A 17,288-nucleotide genomic window follows, 5' to 3' on the forward strand; every position below is an offset into this window, starting at 1 on the left:
GTGTAGGGCTCGCAGGTGGGACAAGAACGACAGAACTCTTCAATAAATACAAGGATTTTATTGTACAAAAGGGATGAGCAGCATCAGGCACCTCAGGTGCTCTCCTGCACCTTCCTGAGGCACTCCTGCACCCGGCTCTCCTGGCAGCTGCCCTGCAGCCCCTGCAGCAGCACCTGCAGCGAGAACAGCACGTCCCCAGTGCCCTGCACGCAGCCCTGGTGTCCCCTGCCCTCTGCAGAGCAGAGCCCGGGCTGAGCCCCCTCCACAGCTATGGAGTCACTTATTGCTGGTGCTGGGGAGGGGGGAAATTCAAATTCCTGCTGGACTGAGAGGGAGGAGGGCCCTGGCAGGCAGCAGGGAGCCCTGGCTTCCCTTCCTTCACCCAGCCCTGGCAGGCAGCAGGGAGCCCTGGCTCACCTTTGCCTGGCCTCGGCTCTCCTTCGCCCATCGCTGTCTCACCTTCACCCGGTCCTGCCTCACCTTGACCTGGCCCTGGCAGGGAGCCCTGGCTCACCTTTGCCCATCCCTGTCTCACCTTTACCTGCCCTGGCTCCCCTTCACCCATCCCTGTCTCACCTTTACCTGCCCTGGCTCACCTTGACGTGGCCGTGGCAGCAGCAGGGAGCCCTGGCTCACCTTTACCTGCTTCTGCCTCACCTTTACCTGCCCTGCCTCACCTTGACCCGGCCCTGGCAGGGAGCCCTGGCTCACCTTCACCCATCCCTGTCTCACCTTTACCTGCCCTGTCTCACCTTAACCCAGCCCTGGCTCCCCCTCACCCATCCCTGTCTCACCTTTACCTGCCCTACCTCACCTTTACCTGCCCTACCTCACCTTTACCTGCCCTGGCTCACCTTGACGCGGCCGTGGCAGCAGCAGGGAGCCCTGTCTCACCTTTACCTGCCCTGGCTCACCTTTACCTGCCCTGCCTCACCTTTACCTGCCCTGCCTCACCTTGACCCGGCCCTGGCAGGGAGCCCTGGCTCACCTTCACCCATCCTTGTCTCACCTTTACCTGCCCTGTCTCACCTTAACCCAGCCCTGGCTCCCCCTCACCCATCCCTGTCTCACCTTTACCTGCCCTGCCTCCCCTTGACGCGGCTGTGGCAGCAGCAGGGAGCCCTGTCTCACCTTTACCTGCCCTGGCTCACCTTTACCTGCCCTGGCTCACCTTGACGCGGCTGTGGCAGCAGCAGGGAGCCCTGGCTCACCTTTACCTGCCCTGGCTCACCCTCACCCTGTCCTGTCTCACCTTTACCTGCCCTGGCTCACCTTGACGCGGCCGTGGCAGCAGCGGTCCAGCAGGGTCAGGCTCTGCGTGGCTCCCTGCAGCAGCGCGGCTCTGACGGGCTCGGGGGTCGGGCCCCGCTCCGTGTGCACGTCCCAGATCAGCCTCAGCAGCGCCTGCAGCAGCACGGGCAGCCTGCAGGGCATCCTGAAAGGGAAAAACCTCGTTCCAAACCCTTCCCTGGCACGGGGACAGCACGGCTGGGGGCTGGCGTGGGGCGGGATCGGTGCCAGGACAGCCCCGGGCACGCGGGAAGCTCGGGAGGGTGGTGGGAATGTGCACAGCCCAGGCCACAGCACAGGATTCACTCCACTTGGATTTAATTCATGCTTAAGTTGGATCAAAATAAGGCCCAGCTTCATTCTGGAGCCAGCTTTTTCAGTAATAGTGAGTGAGGACAGATTTTAACACTGAGGACTTCCCAGGACAGATTTTCCCTTGGGATTTCAGGGCCTTTTCCTTAACAAAAAGTAACTTTGGGTCTTAAAGTGGAAACATTTAGGATAAGAATGAAACATCCATGTCAGGACAGGCTTCCAGGAGAGTTTTTGTGGGTGTAATCCCCCCAGAGAGGTACCTGGGCCAGGCGTGCTCTATGGTGCGCTGCAGAGTCTCCAGGATTCCCAGCCTGGCCTCCTCCTCGGGGCCATCAGAGACCTCCAGGTAGCCCAGGATGACTCGCTCCAGCCTCTTCAGGTGCCTCACGATGAGGATGCCGAGCCTGGAGGCACAAACATGTCCTGAGGAGGGAGGACAGATACCCCTGGATCCCAAAAACAGCTTGAGGAGGGAGAGCTCACCCTTGGACACCCAGGGCCTGTCCCTGTGCTCTCACCCCCTTAGGAAGGTGGGCACAGCTCCAGGTACAGCTCTCACCCCTCAGGAAGGTGGGCACAGCCCCAGGCACAGCTCTCACCCCTCAGGAAGGTGGGCACAGCCCCAGGCACAGCTCTCACCCCTCAGGAAGGTGGGCACAGCCCCAGGCACAGCTCTCACCTCTCAGGAAGGTGGGCACAGCTCTCACCCCCTCAGGAAGGTGACACCCCCCGGTGTCCCCTCAGTCCCACCTGGTGACGAAGGCTGGCAGGGTCCCTGCGTACACCCTGCGCAGTGCCAGCCGATGCTCGGCCTCCATGTGGGTCAGCACCAGCTGCAGCACCTGGTCCCAGGGGCCCGTGGCTCTGCCGTGGCCCTGGTGCCGCTGGCATCGCTCCAGGACGGGCAGCAGGTCCAGCAGGCACAGCAGCACTGCCTGGATGGGGGACAGAGGGGGAATCTGAGCCCGTGTTCTCTCCAAAAAACAGCAAATCCCACCCTGTGGGCACCCACGGCCGAGCTGAGTGCTTCAAAGCTCCTCCCTGCCCACCTGGAATGGGGCAGGAGGTAAGAGCTCTTCCCTCTGGGATATTTTCTGGAATCTACCCAGTTAGTTTGTCCCACAGGCTGGTGACAGCCTGGCTGGGCTGTGACAGGGCCCAGGCTCAGCCTCCCGCCTCAAACCGAGGGGCTGCCACTGCCCCAGGGCCCCGGAACCGAGTGCAGCCGTCCCACCTGGATGAGAGGAGCCTCCCGGGAGTAGAGGTGGTTGTAGAGGGCGTGGAACACCACCTGGGCCCTGTTGAACTGGCACAGATCCGCTCCTGGCTGCGACAACAGACAGCAGGACACAGTTACCCTGGGCAGCACAAAAACCCGAGTAAAGCACGGCCTGGGACAGGTGAGGAGCTGCTGTAAATGCAGGTTAAACCCTGCCCTGCACCAGGAAGGGAAGTTAGGAACCTGACCCACAGGAGGGAACGGCTGGAGCAGGGTCAGGGCAGGGTCAGGTTGGGTTTTAGGGAAAGGTTCTTCCCCCCGAGGGTGCCGGAGCTCCAGGAACGCTCTCATGGATGAGACCGGGGGGTCTGTGCAGGGCCAGGGGAGGGACCCGGATCCCCGCAGGTCCCTCCCAGCTCAGTTCTGTGATTGACCCTCCCTTCACACACTGCCCTGCCCTGCCCCTCACCACGTTGAGGACGATGTGGTGCAGGCAGCGCACGCCCAGCACTTTGTTCTCCTCCTGGAAGTCGTCGGAGAGGAGCAGCGCGGGCGGCAGGACCCGCTCGAGGTGCGGGCACAGCCAGGGCCGGCGGACGCGCAGCAGCGCCCAGCTGAACACGACTTTGGAGGCGGGGTTGCACTTCCAGGTGTCCCTGCAGGGACAAACGCGGCTCAGGGAACGCGGGGTGCTCGTTCCCCGTGTGCTCCAGGCTCTCAGCTGGCAGCAAACCCTGACAGTCATCCCCCAACACCCTCCACTGCTGGGCATCTGTAAAGCTCCAGGCTTTGCATTTATCATCTCCTGAGCGTCCCAGTATTTCCAACAGGGACCCTCCCAACACTCCGCACTCCCCACTCACTTGGTTAACTCCTGCTTCAGCAGCCCCATCACCGCTCCGAATCCTCCTTGCTCATCCCCGTCCTTTCCCTGCAGGAACTCCTCCACGGACGCGCAGCCCGCAGCCCGCACCAGGCGCTCCAGCAGCTCCCGGGCCACTGCCCGGCTCCTCGCCGTGCTCCAGGGCCGCTCGTCCTTGTGCGTGACGGCGAAGATGAACGCGTGTCCCAGCACCGTGCGGGGCACGGGGCAGCCCCGGGCAGCCTCCAGCTTCTGCAGCAGCAGCAGGAACAGGGACCCAGCGCGCTCCGCCCGCTCCGCCGCGGCTGCCCCCGCCGCGTCCTGCCCGCGGGGCTCGGCTCCGTCCCGCTCCCGGCGCGGCGGGGCCGCCGAGGCGCCCAGAGCCGCCGCCAGCTCCGCCAGCCCGGGCGGGCAGCGCGGATCGGCCGCGTCCAGCAGCGCCGCCAGCTCGGCGGGCTCCGGCAGCGCCCGCCCGGCCCAGGGCTCCGGGCTGGGGCCGCTGCCCTCCATGGCGAGGGAGCTCCGCCAGAACCGCGCTACCGACACATGGCCGGGGGCAGCAGCGCCCTGCGGGCAGCGGGGAGCGCCGGGCAGCCCCGGGACACCGCAGGGACCCCCTCAGGGACCCCGGAGCACACCCGGGACCCCCTCAGGGACACCCGGGACCCCCTCAGGGACCCCTCAGGGACACCCTCAGGGACCCCCGGGACACCGCAGGGACCCCCTCAGGGACCCCGGAGCACACCCGGGACCCCCTCAGGGACACCCGGGACCTCTCAGGGACCCCGGAGCGCCCCCGGGACCCCCTCAGGGACCCCGGAGCGCCACCGGGACACCTCAAAGACCCTCGGGTCCCCCTCAGGGACCCCCGCGCTCCCCCGGTCCCGTCACCCGCACCACGCGCTGTCGCAAATCCGCCCGGTTGCCGTAAAGCCGGCAGCGGCGGGGGCGTGGCTTTGTGTACATAAATTAGCATGGCTAATTACGGGCCCCGGTGCGCGGCGGAGCGGCGGTGCGGGGCGGAAAGAAGGAGAACGGGGCCGGGAGGAACGGGCGGAGCGGTTCGGCGGGGCGGTGACACACGGCACGGGCACGGCTCCGTGGGGACAGCGGTGTCGCCGTGAGCGCCAGAGCGGTGGCGCGGGGGTAGGGCGGGGCGCGGGGAGCGGTGCCGCGATCCTTCCGGTTCATGGAGATGATGAATGGGAGTTCACGCGGCTGCGTGACGTGTGCGCCCTGCGTTACGACACGGCACAGCCCCATCTGACCGCCGGGGGGTCCTGACGTCACCGTGACGTCATCTTTAACGTCACACGTCAAAAACAGCGGGAAACGCAAACCCGGGAATGGGCCACGGGTGTGTGATGTCACTGCTGACGTAATCATTACCGCCAAACGTCAAAAACAGTGAAAATGCAAACCCGGGAATAGGCCATGGGTGTGTCATGTCACTGCTGACGTCATCTTTACTGCACGCGTTAAAAGCAGAGTAATTCCTAGGCTGGGAACATCCCAGTGGATCCCTCTGGATCCTGCTGGGTGTGCGGCTCCAGGAGGATCCCAATGCCGGCTCGGGGCTGCCCCGGCCCCGCCGCGGCTTTGCTGCACACGGGGCACACGCAGGGCACACCCAGCCCTTCAGCGGGCACCTGCGGGCGGAGGGAATGCGGGAATGCCCAATCCCACCGGGAATCCTCCAATCCCGCCGGGAATTCTCCAATCCCGCCGGGAATCCTCCAATCCCACCGGGAATCCTCCAATCCCACCGGGAATTCTCCAGTCCCGCCGGGAATTCCCCGTTCCCGCCCGCTCTGCCGGCTGCACTCACGGTCTGTGGAAGGCGCAGCAGCACCCCCGGCTCCTCCTGCAGCCGGATTTGCTGCAGGCAGACGGCGCGGGGCTGCCGTGGGAGGTGACACTGAGCCTGAGGGCGGCTGTGAAATGCCACGGCTGGGAAATCCTGCCTGGAAACAGCCGGGAGCTCAGCCCAGTCCCCAAAACACCCGCGGGACGGGGATTCCTCCTGATCCGGGCCCACACATCCCCACATCGAATCCCCAGCCTGTCCCGGGCCTGGGGTGTGTCCCGAGGGTTATCCCGGTTCATCCCAGCTCCATCTCAGCCTGGGGTGTGTCCCGAGGGTTATCCTGGTTCATCCCAGCCTGTCCCAGCCCTGGGATGTCCCCAGGGTTATCCTGGTTCATCCCAGCCTGTCCCAGCCCTGGGATGTCCCCAGGGTTATCCTGGTTCATCCCAGTCTGTGCCAGCCCCGGGATGTCCCCAGGGTTATCCCAGTTCATCCCAGCCTGTGCCAGCCAGGCTGGGTGACCCTGGCACTGCCAGCCCAGCTCTGATCCAAGCAGGAGCCCCCCTTTGTCCCCACTGCTGGGACAGCAGGGCCAGGGGCAACCCCAGGACAGGACGTGAGCAGGGGCTCAGCTTTGGTCACAGACTGGGGGCTCAGGTTTGACCCCTGGACTGAGAATGTGGGGGCACTCGGCTCCATCTCGACCCCGAGCGCTCGGGTGCCGCTCTGTCCCCCAGGGCTGTGGCAGATGCCAGCCTGGGCTGTCCCCAAGCCCACGAGGCGTGCCCGGGCTCTTCCTTAGCACTGCCTTTATTTTCACAGGGGGACACAAGGCACGGACAACACCCAAACACAAGGACAGGAGCTGGCCTGAGCCCAGACCTCACCACGAGCACACGGGACACACCACAGGGGACACACAGAGCTGCAGTGTCCTGGCAGGGGGGGACACAGAGGCCAGGGCGGGTGACAAAGCCTTGAAGGCTCCCTGGAGGCCGCAGGGTGACGGAGGACACGGGGCCGGGTCCCTCCGGAGGCGGCGCGGGGCGAGCGGGCGGGGAGGGGCCATGGCCGGGCCTCCCCGGGGCAGAACTGAGGGTGGGGGGCCTGGCCTGGCCCACGGGGGACCCCCGGAGCTGGGGGGGCTGTGGGTGACCCGCAGGAGCCCCTCAGGAGCTCCTCTTGAGGCGCAGGGCGTTGTCCAGGGCCACCAGCTGGCGCAGGAAGCCGCGGTTGGGGATGATCCCGCGGTGGTCCTTGACCGTCTTTATGGCTTCCACCAGGGGCATGTGGTGGCGGATCATGAGGTAGGCGAGGACCAGAGTGGCCGACCTGCTGACCCCGACGGCGCAGTGCACCAGGATCCTCCCTGCGGGGACACAGCGGCTGCGTCACGGCCGGGAAAACCCAAATTCCAAACCCACCCAGCACCCGGGGCCAGGGCTCAGGTGGGCAGCACCTGGCGGGGCAGGAGGGGCTGTGAGGCACCGAGGTCACCCCGTGGCAAAGGGGTCAGCGTGTCCTGGTGGCCCAAAAGGGACAGGAGAGGGCCAGAAGGAGCTCGGGACACAGGCTGGGGCTGTGGCCTGAGGGGACAGTGCTCTCATGCAGCCTGGTCCTCTGGGGAGGGGGTGATGCCATCAGGGGACACCATTGGGGTCATCCTGTGAGGGGACATCATTGGGGCTATCCCAAACAGGAGACACCACTGGGGTCATCCTGTGAGGGGACACCACTGGGGTCATCCTGTGAGGGGACATCATTGGAGTCATCCCATCCAGGGGACACCACTGGGGTGATCCCATCCATGGGACACCCTCGAGGTGATCCCACGAGGTGACACCATCCCCACCTTCCTTTCCCAGCACCCTTCACCCCCTCATCTCCCCTCCTCCCCAGGGCAGCTCCCCCCGCCCCTCCTCCCTCTCCCGGGGACCTTCGTTGAGGGCCTGGTGGATGAAGTCAGCGGCGGGGTAGAAGTAGGGGCTCATGTCGAAGGAGGGCGAGTCGTGCGCCTCGATGCCCAGGTAGCGGATGCCCGTGCCCTCGTAGAGCTCGGCGCCGCCGCGCCAGCGGCAGTGCGAGGCGTTCAGCACGTGGGTGATGCGCAGCGCCAGCAGCTCCCGCCGGTTGGACGCGATGTCCCTGCGGGCACAGCGGGGAGGGGACACCTCAGGGCACCAGAAGTGTCCCAGCACACCCAGGAAGGCCGTCCTGGACGGGGGTTTCAGGGTGAGAGGGCTGGGTGTGAAAACCCGGCAGGATTTTTGGGGTTGTTGGGGTTTACGGAGATCTCACGGCCCTGGCTCCGTGCATGCCCTCCCTGCACAGCCCTGTCACCTCCTCCCCCTCTGTCCCAGCTCAGTCTCTGCAAGGACACGGGCACAGCACAGAGGGGACACCTCAGACCGCCAGAAGTGTCCCAGCACGGTGGAAAGGCCGTTCTGGATGAACAGAAGGAGCTCGGGACACAGGCTGGGGCTGTGACCTGAGGGGACAGTGCTCTCATCCAGCCTGTTCCTCTGGGGAGGGGGTTTCTGGCTGAGAGAGCTGGGTGTAAAAACCTGGTGGATCTTTGAGATTTTGGGGATTTAAGGCAATTTCAGAGCTCGAGGACAACCCAGCTGTGCCCAGCTGTGACCTCCCTGCCTCCTCCTTCCCTTTCACGGGTTTGGGTGTTTTTTTGTAACCGGGTGAAAAATGCCTGCATTGCGGGCCTTGGGCGGTCATTATCGGGTCAGAAATACAAATAATACGGGTGTCACCTCGTTATTGGGTGATTAACACTTAAATAACCCTGCAAAGAGTCAGAGGCGCTCCATTTTACCCCCTTTCTCTACCTTGCTGCTCAGAGCTCACGGCTGTGAGTGTGTAAGGAGGTAAGAAATGACAAACGCCCAAATCCGGACACGACCCGCGACCTCCATGTGTCACCCCCGACCCCGGCAGGGCCGGAGGGGCCGGCGCTGGCCCAGCCACACTCACTGGTCGCCCAGGTAGAGGCCGGGCCACACCTCGTCGGCGTGGTTGCAGGCGGTTTTGCCGGTGTAGAGCAGCCGCTCCAGCTCGAACACGCTGAGGATGGGGCGGCCCCCGCGCTCGTCCCGCGGGGCGCGGCTCGGGGAGCGGCCGCTGTTCCTGTAGAGCCTGGACAGGAACGCCATGGGAGCCGCCCAGAGCCACACGGCATGCCTGGGGGGGCGGCGGGGCCGGGCGGGGGGCTGGGGGTCGCTCCTGCTGCTGCTGCCACCCACGGTCCTGTGGGGAAGGAGGGGAGAGGCTGTCAGGAGAAAACGGCTCCTCACCGGGGGCTGGGGGCGTCCGGGGGAGGGATGGGGATGGGAAAGGGGCTGGAGCACCAGGAGGGGCTGGGGGAGCTGGGGAAGCACCAGGAGGGGCTGAGGGAGCTAGGAAGGGGCTGGAGAATTCCTGAGGGAGCTGGGAAGGGGCTGGAGAATTCCTGAGGGAGCTGGGAAGAGGCTGGAGAATTCCTGAGGGAGCTGGGAAGAGGCTGGAGAATTCCTGAGGGAGCTGGGAAGGGGCTCAGCCTGCAGAAAAGGAGGCTCAGGGGGGACCTTGTGGCTCTGCACAAGTCCCTGACAGGAGGGGACAGCCGGGGGGATTTGGGATCTGCTCCAGGAACGGGGACAGGAGGAGAGGGAACGGCCCCAGGCTGGGCCAGGGGAGGCTCAGGGGGGACAGCAGCAGGAATTTCTCCATGGAAAGGGAGCTCAGGCCTTGGAAGTGCCCAGGGGGGTTGGAGTCACCAAGGAACAGCTGGAGGTGGCACTCGGTGCCCTGGGCTGGGGACAAGGAGGGCACCGGGCACAGCTCGGGCTCGATGGCCCTGGAGGGCCTTCCCAGCCTCGGGGATTTTGGGGTTCTCTGGAGCTGCAGTTTGGGGTCTCTGCTGCAGAAACAGCCCAGAGCAGCCGGGTCTCACCCTGCTGGTGCCGGGCTGCCCACCCAGCGCCAGCCCAGCACCAGCCCAGCATTCCCCAAAGCCCCCCCAGGAGGGAAAAGGAAAACTGCTGGGGAGAGGCTCCGGCTGTGCCAGGGCTGGGAAGAGGCTCCGGCTGTGCCAGGGCTGGGGAGAGGCTCCGGCTGTGCCAGGGCTGGGGAGAGGCTCCGGCTGTGCCAGGGCTGGGGAGAGGCTCCGGCTGTGCTGGGGCTGGGGAGAGGCTCCGGCTGTGCCAGAGCCCCGCGTCCCCACGGGCCCGGCTCTCGCTCCAGCCCCACCACCTTGGGCCGAGGCCGCCTTGGCAGGAGATGCTGCCCTGCACTGGGGCCACCTCTGCTGCCAGGGGACGCTGCCAGCTCGGGGCTGGCGCTGCCAGGAACGGCGGCCAGGCCCGGGCACGGCCCCAGCAGCGGGGAGGAAAAGCCCCGAGCAGGTGGAGGATTCCAGATGGCACCAGGCAGCCTGGCCGGGGCCCAGCGCCTCCAGGGCGGCACAAAACCCTGCAGGGAGGGCGGGGCAGGGTTAACCCTCCGTGGGCACCGGCCTGCAGCTGCCCCGGGGCACCCAGGGCTGCTCTGGCCTGGGAAGGGTTAACTGGGGGCATGAGGAAACTCCTGCAGGGCACAGCCCCGCTCCCAAACCTTGGCACCGCTCCCAAACCTTGGCACTGCTGTCGCACATCTGCAAGGACCCTCCCCCGCGCAGCTCCCGCTGCCAGATGTGCCCCGAGAGGCCTTTTTGCGCTGCCTTCGCTGCTGCCCCTCCCTCGGGAGGACGAATTCTCCTTCTCACCCCGCTGCTGCCGCCCTGGAGCCCGGCTGGGGCTGGGGGGGCGCAGCGACCTCGGACTGGCCCGGCCGGGCACCGCCTGTCCCTCCTCGGGGACATCCCAGAGGCTCCTGTTCCTCCTCGGGGACACCCCCGAGGCTCCTGTCCCTCCTCGGGGACACCCCCGAGGCTCCTGTCCCTCCTCGGCTCCCTCCTCCTGGGAGGAAGGATCCCCCGGAGCCTCCGGGCATTTCTTGGCACCGCGGAGGACAAGACGGGCAAGGGCAGGGGGGAGCTCGGGGGGAGCCCAGAGGGTCCCAGCGATGTCCCCCTGTCCCTTCCCTGCCCGGGGGGGCGGTCAGACCCTGCCGGGCACCCCGGGGCGCTGCCAGCCCTGCCCGGGTGTCACCGCTGTCCCCAGCACAGCTCAGCCCAGGGCCGGGGCGTCCTCCCTGCTCCGACCCCCCCCGGGCTCCTCCGGGCTGGGAACCCGGGCCCGGCAGAGCCCCCCGGCCCTGGCAGAGCCCCCCCGGCCCGGCAGAGCCCCCCGGCCCTGGCAGAGCCCCCCCGGCCCGGCAGAGCCCCCCCGGCCCGGCAGAGCCCCCCCGGCCCTGGCAGAGCCCCCCGGCCCGGCAGAGCCCCCGGTCCGGCAGAGCCCCTCCGGCCCCTCGGGCGCTGGGTGACCTTGGCCGGGGCTGGGGACCGGCTGGAGCATGGGGAGGGCTGGAGGGGCGGAATTCCAGCCCCTCTTACCGCCACGGCTGGGCTGGAAAAACACAAATCCCCCGGCCCGGGCTGCGGCCGCCCCCAGCCCCGGGGGGCTCGGGGGAGAGGCTGTGACCCACACCGGGGCTGGAGCAGCCCCCGAGCGCCCCTGGCCCCTCCCGGGCCCTGGCTGGGGGCAGAGCCGGGGGCTGCGCGCTGCTCCCCCCGCCCTGAGCCCGGCCCGGAGGGAGGGGAAGGAGGGGAAGGACCCGGGGGGTGGGGGGATTGTCCTCTGGGGTGGGGGAAGGGCCCGGGGGGAGCGGGGAGCAGTGCAGGATGCAGGGATGACCCCGGGGGATGCAGGGAGAGGTGCAGGATGCAGGGATGACCCCGGGGGATGCAGGGATGGTCCCATGGGATGCAGGACCGATCCCGCGGGATGCCGGAGGGAGCCGAGCCGAGGCTCCGGGCCAGCCCGGGAGGGCGGGGAGCGCCGGGCCAGCCCCGCGCGTACCTTGGCGAGCGCCGGGAGCCGGGGCAGGATCGGAGCGGGATCAGCTCCAGTCGGCCATGTCCGCGTCTCGCTGCTGCCGCCGCCGCTGGAGAGAGGCTGATGTAGGAACATCTATTTTAAGGCATGACATGGCCAGAGGCAGCGTTGTTTATGCCAGGCTGGGCGCGGAGGGGACCGCGGGACACGCGCGGCAGCGACAGCGACAACAGCAGCGTCCCCAGAGCGCGGGCAGCGCCCGTCCCCCTCCGCTCCTCCCGGAGCCGCCGAGAGGAGGAAACGCTGCCAAAGCGGCGCTGAGAACGTGAATTCCCTCCCCGGGGAGCTGCAGCCGTCTCCAGGCGAGGTTTTTCTGTGGTTTTTATTTTTTTCCAGCTGGCCTCGTCCTCCCCCTCCCTTTGTTCATCCAGGGCTCGCTGAGGTTTTCTCCGTTTGCAAAGAAAATAAACCTTGGATTGATGTGGGGATGTCAAATCAGAGTGGCTTGGCTCGGAAAGGACCTTAAAGATCACCTCGTTCTGTGGTTCCATGGTTCCATTCCAAATTAAGACAATTTACAATTTCCTGTCGAAGTCAGGGAATATTTTTTTTTCCCCTGGGGGAAAAAACCCTAAATTAAAAAAAAAATTAAAAAAAAAATTAAAAAAAAAAAAAAAAAAGAAAAAAAAAAGAAAAAAAGAGGGGACTCGCTCACGACTGAAGCTTTTTTGTTGTTGTTTTGACAGCTCCTAAACGCCACCATTCGTTTCACAAGTGCTGCAATGTTTCAGTTAAACATTTTCCAGGCGGAATCTGCTCCCTTTCCCTTTGAAGCGCTGCCTTCCCGGAGAAAAGTTTGACTCAGATCGGGAAGTGGGAGTGTGGTGGGAAAAACAACCGAGGGAGAATGGAAATGAGTTATTCAGGCTGAACATTCCCGGATTTACGGCGGGCCCTCCCCCAGTCCTGCTCGATTGAAGCCCGGCAATTTCTCCTTTTGTTTTTGTTTGTTTGTGGTTTTTTTTTGCAGCTGACCCGTGTTTATCCTGGGATATAATCCCGGGATTATCCCAGGATTGAGCAGGGGGTTCCTGGGCGGGGGCTGCTTCTCCGTCCTCACTGAGCCTGTGGGATTTTCCAGCTTGGGAAAAACCCGTCCTGAACGCTGGGAAATGCGGCTGGTGATCCCTACCTGCAGAAAAAATGAGTTTTCACTTCTGCCCGGCCACACTCCCCAAATATCGGGCACTGAGACGGAATCCCTGAGCTCTGTCAGACACTTCAGCCCAGCCAGCAGAGCCCCGGCCCTCCCCAGGGAATCGCCTGCCCAGCAGGGTGGAAAACGTCTCTGAACACAAACACCTGCAAGCCCCAGCACAGGAGGTTAAATGTGAATTTAAAATAAAAGAAAAAACCCACAACACGGCAGAAAAGGAGGTGGATGAGTGTTCTGCAGAGCGTTGCCTCCAGTGACAACGCCGGGATCGCTCCGAGGAGCAGCCAGGAGGGCCCGGCACAGCCACGAGGGCTCCTCGGATAAATTTCAGCTGCGCCCAGGAAAAGATCGGGGATTTCTGTGCTCAGGCACGGCCCAGAGCCCTCTGCTCCCCCCGTTCCCCGATTTATCCGCTCGGAGAAGCTCCTGGAGCTGCTGCCCTTGGAGTCACGAGGCTGAGCCTGGAGCTGGGCCAGCCCCGGGGCTCTGTGTCACTGTCACCTGCTCCCAGCCCCTGGGCTCTGTGTCACTGTCACCTGCTCCCTGCTCTGCCCCTGAGCAGCTCCTGAAGGGCCTGGCAAGGAAAATCCCCCCCGAGAACAAATCCCTGAGGCACAGGGAAGGATTTAAAGGCCAGCCCCAATCTCTGCCTCCTCCTGGCAGCGTTTCCTCGGAGCTGTTCCCTCGGGGAAGCTGCAGGACAGGTCACAGGAATGTCCAGGGGCCCTGTCACCTCCTGTCCCTGCCAGCTGCAGGACAGGTCACAGGAATGTCCAGGGGCCCTGTCACCTCCTGTCCCTGCCAGCTGCAGGACAGGTCACAGGAATGTCCAGGGGCCCTGTCACCTCCTGTCCCTGCCAGCTGCAGGACAGGTCACAGGAATGTCCAGGGGCCCTGTCACCTCCTGTCCCTGCCAGCTGCAGGACAGGTCACAGGAATGTCCAGGGGCCCTGTCACCTCCTGTCCCTGCCAGCTGCAGGACAGGACAGCTCTGTGTCCTGTCACCCCCCTGGCTGTGCCCGCTGTGTCACCCCCGGTGCTCCGTGGCACACCCAAAGGATTTGGGAGCAGGGGGCAGAGCAGCAGGGGCTGGGCAGGGACCTGAGAGCGGGGCCGGGGCTGCAGGAGCCCCTGGGATGGGATGGGATTGGGATGAGAATTTGGGATGGGATGGGATCAGTGGGATGGGATAATGGGATGGGATGGGATGGGAATTTGGGATGGGATGGGATCAGTGGGCTGGGCTGGGGTAATGGGCTGGGCTGGGATCACTGGGATGGGATGGGATAGATGGGATGGGATCACTGGGATGGGATCATTGGGATGGGATGGGATAATGGGATGGGATCCATGGGATGGGAGCGCGGCTGAAAAGTTCCCGGATGCAGCCACTGGAGGCTGCTCTGGTCATACATAAATCACCTCTGAGCTCTGTCACACTGCGGCTCGGCCCAAGGCGGGAAGGGCAGGGGAGCTCCAGAGCCGCTCTTGGCCGGCTTTAAACTCAAAATTAATTTTTAATTTTAATACCAAAATACCCAGAAGACCCTTCCCAAACCTTCCCTTCCCAAACCTTCCCCAGGAATTCCCTTCCCTTGGAATTCCCATTTTCCCTGGCTCCATGTTTCTGTTTTGAAGCTGATCAGACCCCACCATGATTTTGATTTTCCCAATCCCATTCCAGGAATTGTTTTCCCCCTGAAAATCCACCTGCGTGATTCCCCAGGCCGGGAATCCTTCCCTGCTCCTCCCCTGAAGGCTCTCACTTGGATCTGTCGATCTATTCCAAAAAAACCCTGGAATTTCCCGGTTCCATCCCAGCCCTTTGTAGAACCCTCCACGTCTCCAGGTCAGGATTTCACCAGCACACCCTGCTGTGCCTCAGGCTGGTTTTTTAAATGGTTTTTTACCATTTGCGCTGGATTTTACCATTTTTTGTTGAGGAACAGCTCTGGTTCCATTGGGAGCCATCCCACCCTCCTGTCCCTTGGTGGGAACAGGGCTTGGGCTTCCAGCCCGGTTTTCCATCTGCTGCCAGCATGGAAATTCTGCTGTGGCAGGAAGGAGAACCCAGCAGAGCCGCTGATTTAGCTGGGAAAGGGCGGCCAGAGCATCCCCCAAACCCTCCCAAAGGAAAAACCTTCCCCCAGCAGGAATTTGCTGCTGTGGTGAGAAACCCTCTGGTTTTCTGCACCAATATTAATTTTAGCTAAAAAAAAAGAGGAAAAGGTCACGGAGGACAAAAGGTTGGGAGGTGATAAAATCCAAACCTTCTGCTGCCCCCCACAGCCCTGACAGCCTGAGCTGCTTTGCCTAATGGAAACAGGCAGCAGAGAGCAGTTTGGCTTTAATAATTCTAATTATTCCACGGCATAGTGAAATAAATTAGAAATCCAAATGAAATCAGCGTCCCGTGGCACGGGGAAATGTTCAGTCACAGAGCGCAGGCACCGAAATCCATCCTGGGGCCTGCCTTGCGTAGATCAGACAGAAAATAATAGAAATTATGCTGAGAAACAGGAGAGAAAATTAAAGCACCTGGTGGCTGCTGCAAAGCCGGAACCCTCAGGCTCAGCCTCCTGCCAGGGACTCCTCTTCCCAAATTTGCTGTCCCCTCTTCCCCACCCTGCCCTTCTCCCCAGGATCTGCACTGGGAGCCCCCGGGCTGGAATGTCCCCGTCCCCTGGGACACAGCAGGGCACAGCTCGGCCCTGCTAAGCCGGGTTTAACAGAGCCAGACCTGCAGGGTCACACCGGGCTGGGGGAGAGGGAGAGGGGAAGGGAGAGGGGAAGGGAGAGGGGAAAGGGAGAGGGGAAAGGGAGAGGGGAAAGGGAGAGAGGAAAGGGAGAGGGGAAATGGAGAGGGAAAAGGGAGAGGGGAAAGGGAGAGAGGGGAAAAGGGAGAGGGAAAAGGGAGAGGGGAAAGGGAGAGGGGAAAGGGAGAGGGGAAAGGAGAGGGAAAAGGGAGAGGGGAAAGGGAGAGAGGGGAAAGGGAGAGGGAAAAGGGAGAGGGGAAAGGGAGAGAGGGGAAAGGGAGAGGGGAAAGCGAGAGGGGGAAAGGGAGAGGGGAAAGGGAGAGGGGAAAGGAGAGGGAAAAGGGAGGGGAAACAGGGAGAGGGAAAAGGGAGAGGGGAAAGGGAGGGATGTCCTCGCTCCTTCCAGGCTGGACCACCACCAAACCCCCTCCTGTCAGTAGGAGGGGAACTGAGCCCAGCTTCGGTGTAACCCTAATGAATCCTTCAGTAAATCTTTCAGTTACAGTAAATTTATTCTTTTGATTTCCCTTTCTCCCTCTCCACCTTGTTTCATGTGAGCCGGGTTGGGTTTTTTTATTTTCCCTCCTCTTTTATCCGATGTTCTGGCAGCCGCTCCTTTTTCTATTTCTCCCCATTTTGAAGCCCCGGTGAAAAAGCTGCGTCTGCTCCCAGGGAAAGGGAAAGGTCCCTTGGGAATGCTCAGACACCCCCACAAGGACCCCTCTTCGACTGCTGCCATGGAAACACATCCAAATATCTCGTTCGAGGGAGGGGCTGAAGGATTCTGAGAGCTGAAGGATTCCGAGGAGCTGAAGGATTCCGAGAGCTCCTCCCTTCCCTGCTCCCAGATCCCCTGGGACACCCACGCTGTCCCCGGGTGGTTTCACCGCTCCCCAAATGTGTTTTCTCCACTCTCAGGCCCTCAGAGAGGCTCCAGGTCTGGAGGAGCTCGGATAAAAGTTGTTCCACAGCCCATCCCTGGCTTTCCTGGGGGCTGGGCTCTGGGACGGAGGGGAATTCGGGGTGGGAATGTCAAACACTCACCCAGGGTGAGCTCTCGGCTGAGAGGGGCCGAGCACAGCAGTGCCAAACACCCGGACTGCGCCTCCTGTCCCCCCCTGCTCTCCCCCGCGGGGTTTTTGTCACAAAAGCGGTTCTGGGGCCACTTCATCACCGCTCCCTTCCCTTTTGGAAAGCGCTGACGCGCGATTATCGCCGTGATTAACGCTCTTGTGCAGCTAATTGTAATTACACCTCCTCGTCCCCAGCCTCAATTACTCACGCTCGCCTCAGCCCGATGTTTTCGTCTCTCCGAGTTTCTGGAAGTTGTCTGGGCCGGATAAACACTCGCAGGGAACCATCCCAGCCTCCCGAACTGCTCTGATTTCTCCGCGGGGATTCATTCCAGCCCTCAATAATGAATAAAGGCCGGATCTGGTGTAAATCAGGGCAGCTCCCCCTGCTAAGGTGATTTACAGCACGGGAGGTGGCGGATGTTTCACGAGAAGCCGCTGCCAGCCCAGGAAATATTGCTGAGGGAGTTCCCACCTAGCCACAAATCCATCATTTTTCTTTTCCCGGCCCCAAACTCTGCAGTGCTGGAACGACCAGCACGGCTGGGACACACCGCAGCACCTGGAAATGCCACAAATCCTCCTAAATCATCCTAAACCCTCCTAAATCATCCCAAATCATCCCAAATCATCCCAAATCATCCCAAATCATCCTTTCCCCGGCCTTGGTGCCCAACCCGCACCCTCCGAGGTCGGAGCATCAACTCCCCGCAGCGCTGAGAAGGAAGGGGAGGCGAATTAAATGAAAAGTGAAACGATCCCGCTGTTGTCGGGGTGGTTTCCAAATGAACCCATCAAAGCCGGGAGAATGATCGGAGCTGATGGC

The 17,288-nt window shown here is 63.1% G+C and overlaps 2 protein-coding genes and 1 non-coding gene across 8 annotated transcripts; 1 reads left to right on the plus strand and 2 right to left on the minus strand.

The window, feature by feature from the left end:
• Nucleotides 1–43: 43 nt before the first annotated feature.
• Nucleotides 44–4,593, minus strand: LOC134562648 (TELO2-interacting protein 2-like). 6 transcript variants are annotated; one of them, XR_010083233.1, is made up of 10 exons: nucleotides 4,453–4,593; nucleotides 3,688–4,366; nucleotides 3,294–3,480; nucleotides 2,840–2,932; nucleotides 2,356–2,540; nucleotides 1,866–2,009; nucleotides 1,253–1,435; nucleotides 1,132–1,171; nucleotides 830–954; nucleotides 44–727 (listed from the first exon to the last, which is right to left on the minus strand). XR_010083233.1 is itself a non-coding variant. In XM_063420141.1 (8 exons), the coding sequence occupies exons 2-8, from the start codon at nucleotides 4,194–4,196 to the stop codon at nucleotides 93–95; spliced, it is 1,362 nt and encodes a 453-aa protein (XP_063276211.1). In that variant the 5' UTR covers nucleotides 4,197–4,366; nucleotides 4,453–4,593; the 3' UTR covers nucleotides 44–92. The 6 variants fall into 6 exon arrangements, 1 of the variants encoding a protein (XP_063276211.1); XR_010083232.1 differs by having other exon boundaries at nucleotides 44–789; nucleotides 830–914; nucleotides 1,212–1,435; XR_010083231.1 differs by having other exon boundaries at nucleotides 44–789; nucleotides 830–934; nucleotides 1,212–1,435.
• Nucleotides 4,594–4,862: 269 nt separating this feature from the next.
• LOC134562671 (small nucleolar RNA U13) lies at nucleotides 4,863–4,955 on the plus strand. The gene has a single exon (XR_010083236.1). It is a non-coding gene; the product is annotated as a small nucleolar RNA U13 (small nucleolar RNA).
• A 1,332-nt stretch (nucleotides 4,956–6,287) lies between these two features.
• On the minus strand, nucleotides 6,288–11,713 carry LOC134562651 (dual specificity protein phosphatase 26-like). The gene is made up of 4 exons (XM_063420145.1): nucleotides 11,442–11,713; nucleotides 8,479–8,751; nucleotides 7,430–7,638; nucleotides 6,288–6,862 (listed from the first exon to the last, which is right to left on the minus strand). The coding sequence occupies exons 2-4, from the start codon at nucleotides 8,655–8,657 to the stop codon at nucleotides 6,663–6,665; spliced, it is 588 nt and encodes a 195-aa protein (XP_063276215.1). The 5' UTR covers nucleotides 8,658–8,751; nucleotides 11,442–11,713; the 3' UTR covers nucleotides 6,288–6,662.
• Nucleotides 11,714–17,288: the final 5,575 nt, after the last annotated feature.

The sequence above is a fragment of the Prinia subflava genome, chromosome 29 (assembly GCF_021018805.1).
Source record: "Prinia subflava isolate CZ2003 ecotype Zambia chromosome 29, Cam_Psub_1.2, whole genome shotgun sequence".
NCBI classification, from domain to species: Eukaryota; Metazoa; Chordata; class Aves; order Passeriformes; family Cisticolidae; genus Prinia; species Prinia subflava.

What these genes read in the sequence shown, in the direction of transcription:
- LOC134562648 (XM_063420141.1), bottom strand. Translation starts at nt 4,196, where the DNA reads ATGGAGGGCAGCGGCCCCAGCCCGGAGCCCTGGGCCGGGCGGGCGCTG. An exon ending in GGGAGGCTCCTCTCATCCAG is followed by an intron (nt 2,541 to 2,839) that starts GTGGGACGGCTG and finishes TCCCCCATCCAG; the next exon opens with GCAGTGCTGCTGTGCCTGCT. An exon ending in CTGCCAGCCTTCGTCACCAG is followed by an intron (nt 2,010 to 2,355) that starts GTGGGACTGAGG and finishes TTGTGCCTCCAG; the next exon opens with GCTCGGCATCCTCATCGTGA.
- LOC134562651 (XM_063420145.1), bottom strand. Translation starts at nt 8,657, where the DNA reads ATGGCGTTCCTGTCCAGGCTCTACAGGAACAGCGGCCGCTCCCCGAGC. An exon ending in GGCCTCTACCTGGGCGACCA is followed by an intron (nt 7,639 to 8,478) that starts GTGAGTGTGGCT and finishes CTGTGCCCGCAG; the next exon opens with GGACATCGCGTCCAACCGGC. An exon ending in CCACCAGGCCCTCAACGAAG is followed by an intron (nt 6,863 to 7,429) that starts GTCCCCGGGAGA and finishes GTGTCCCCGCAG; the next exon opens with GGAGGATCCTGGTGCACTGC.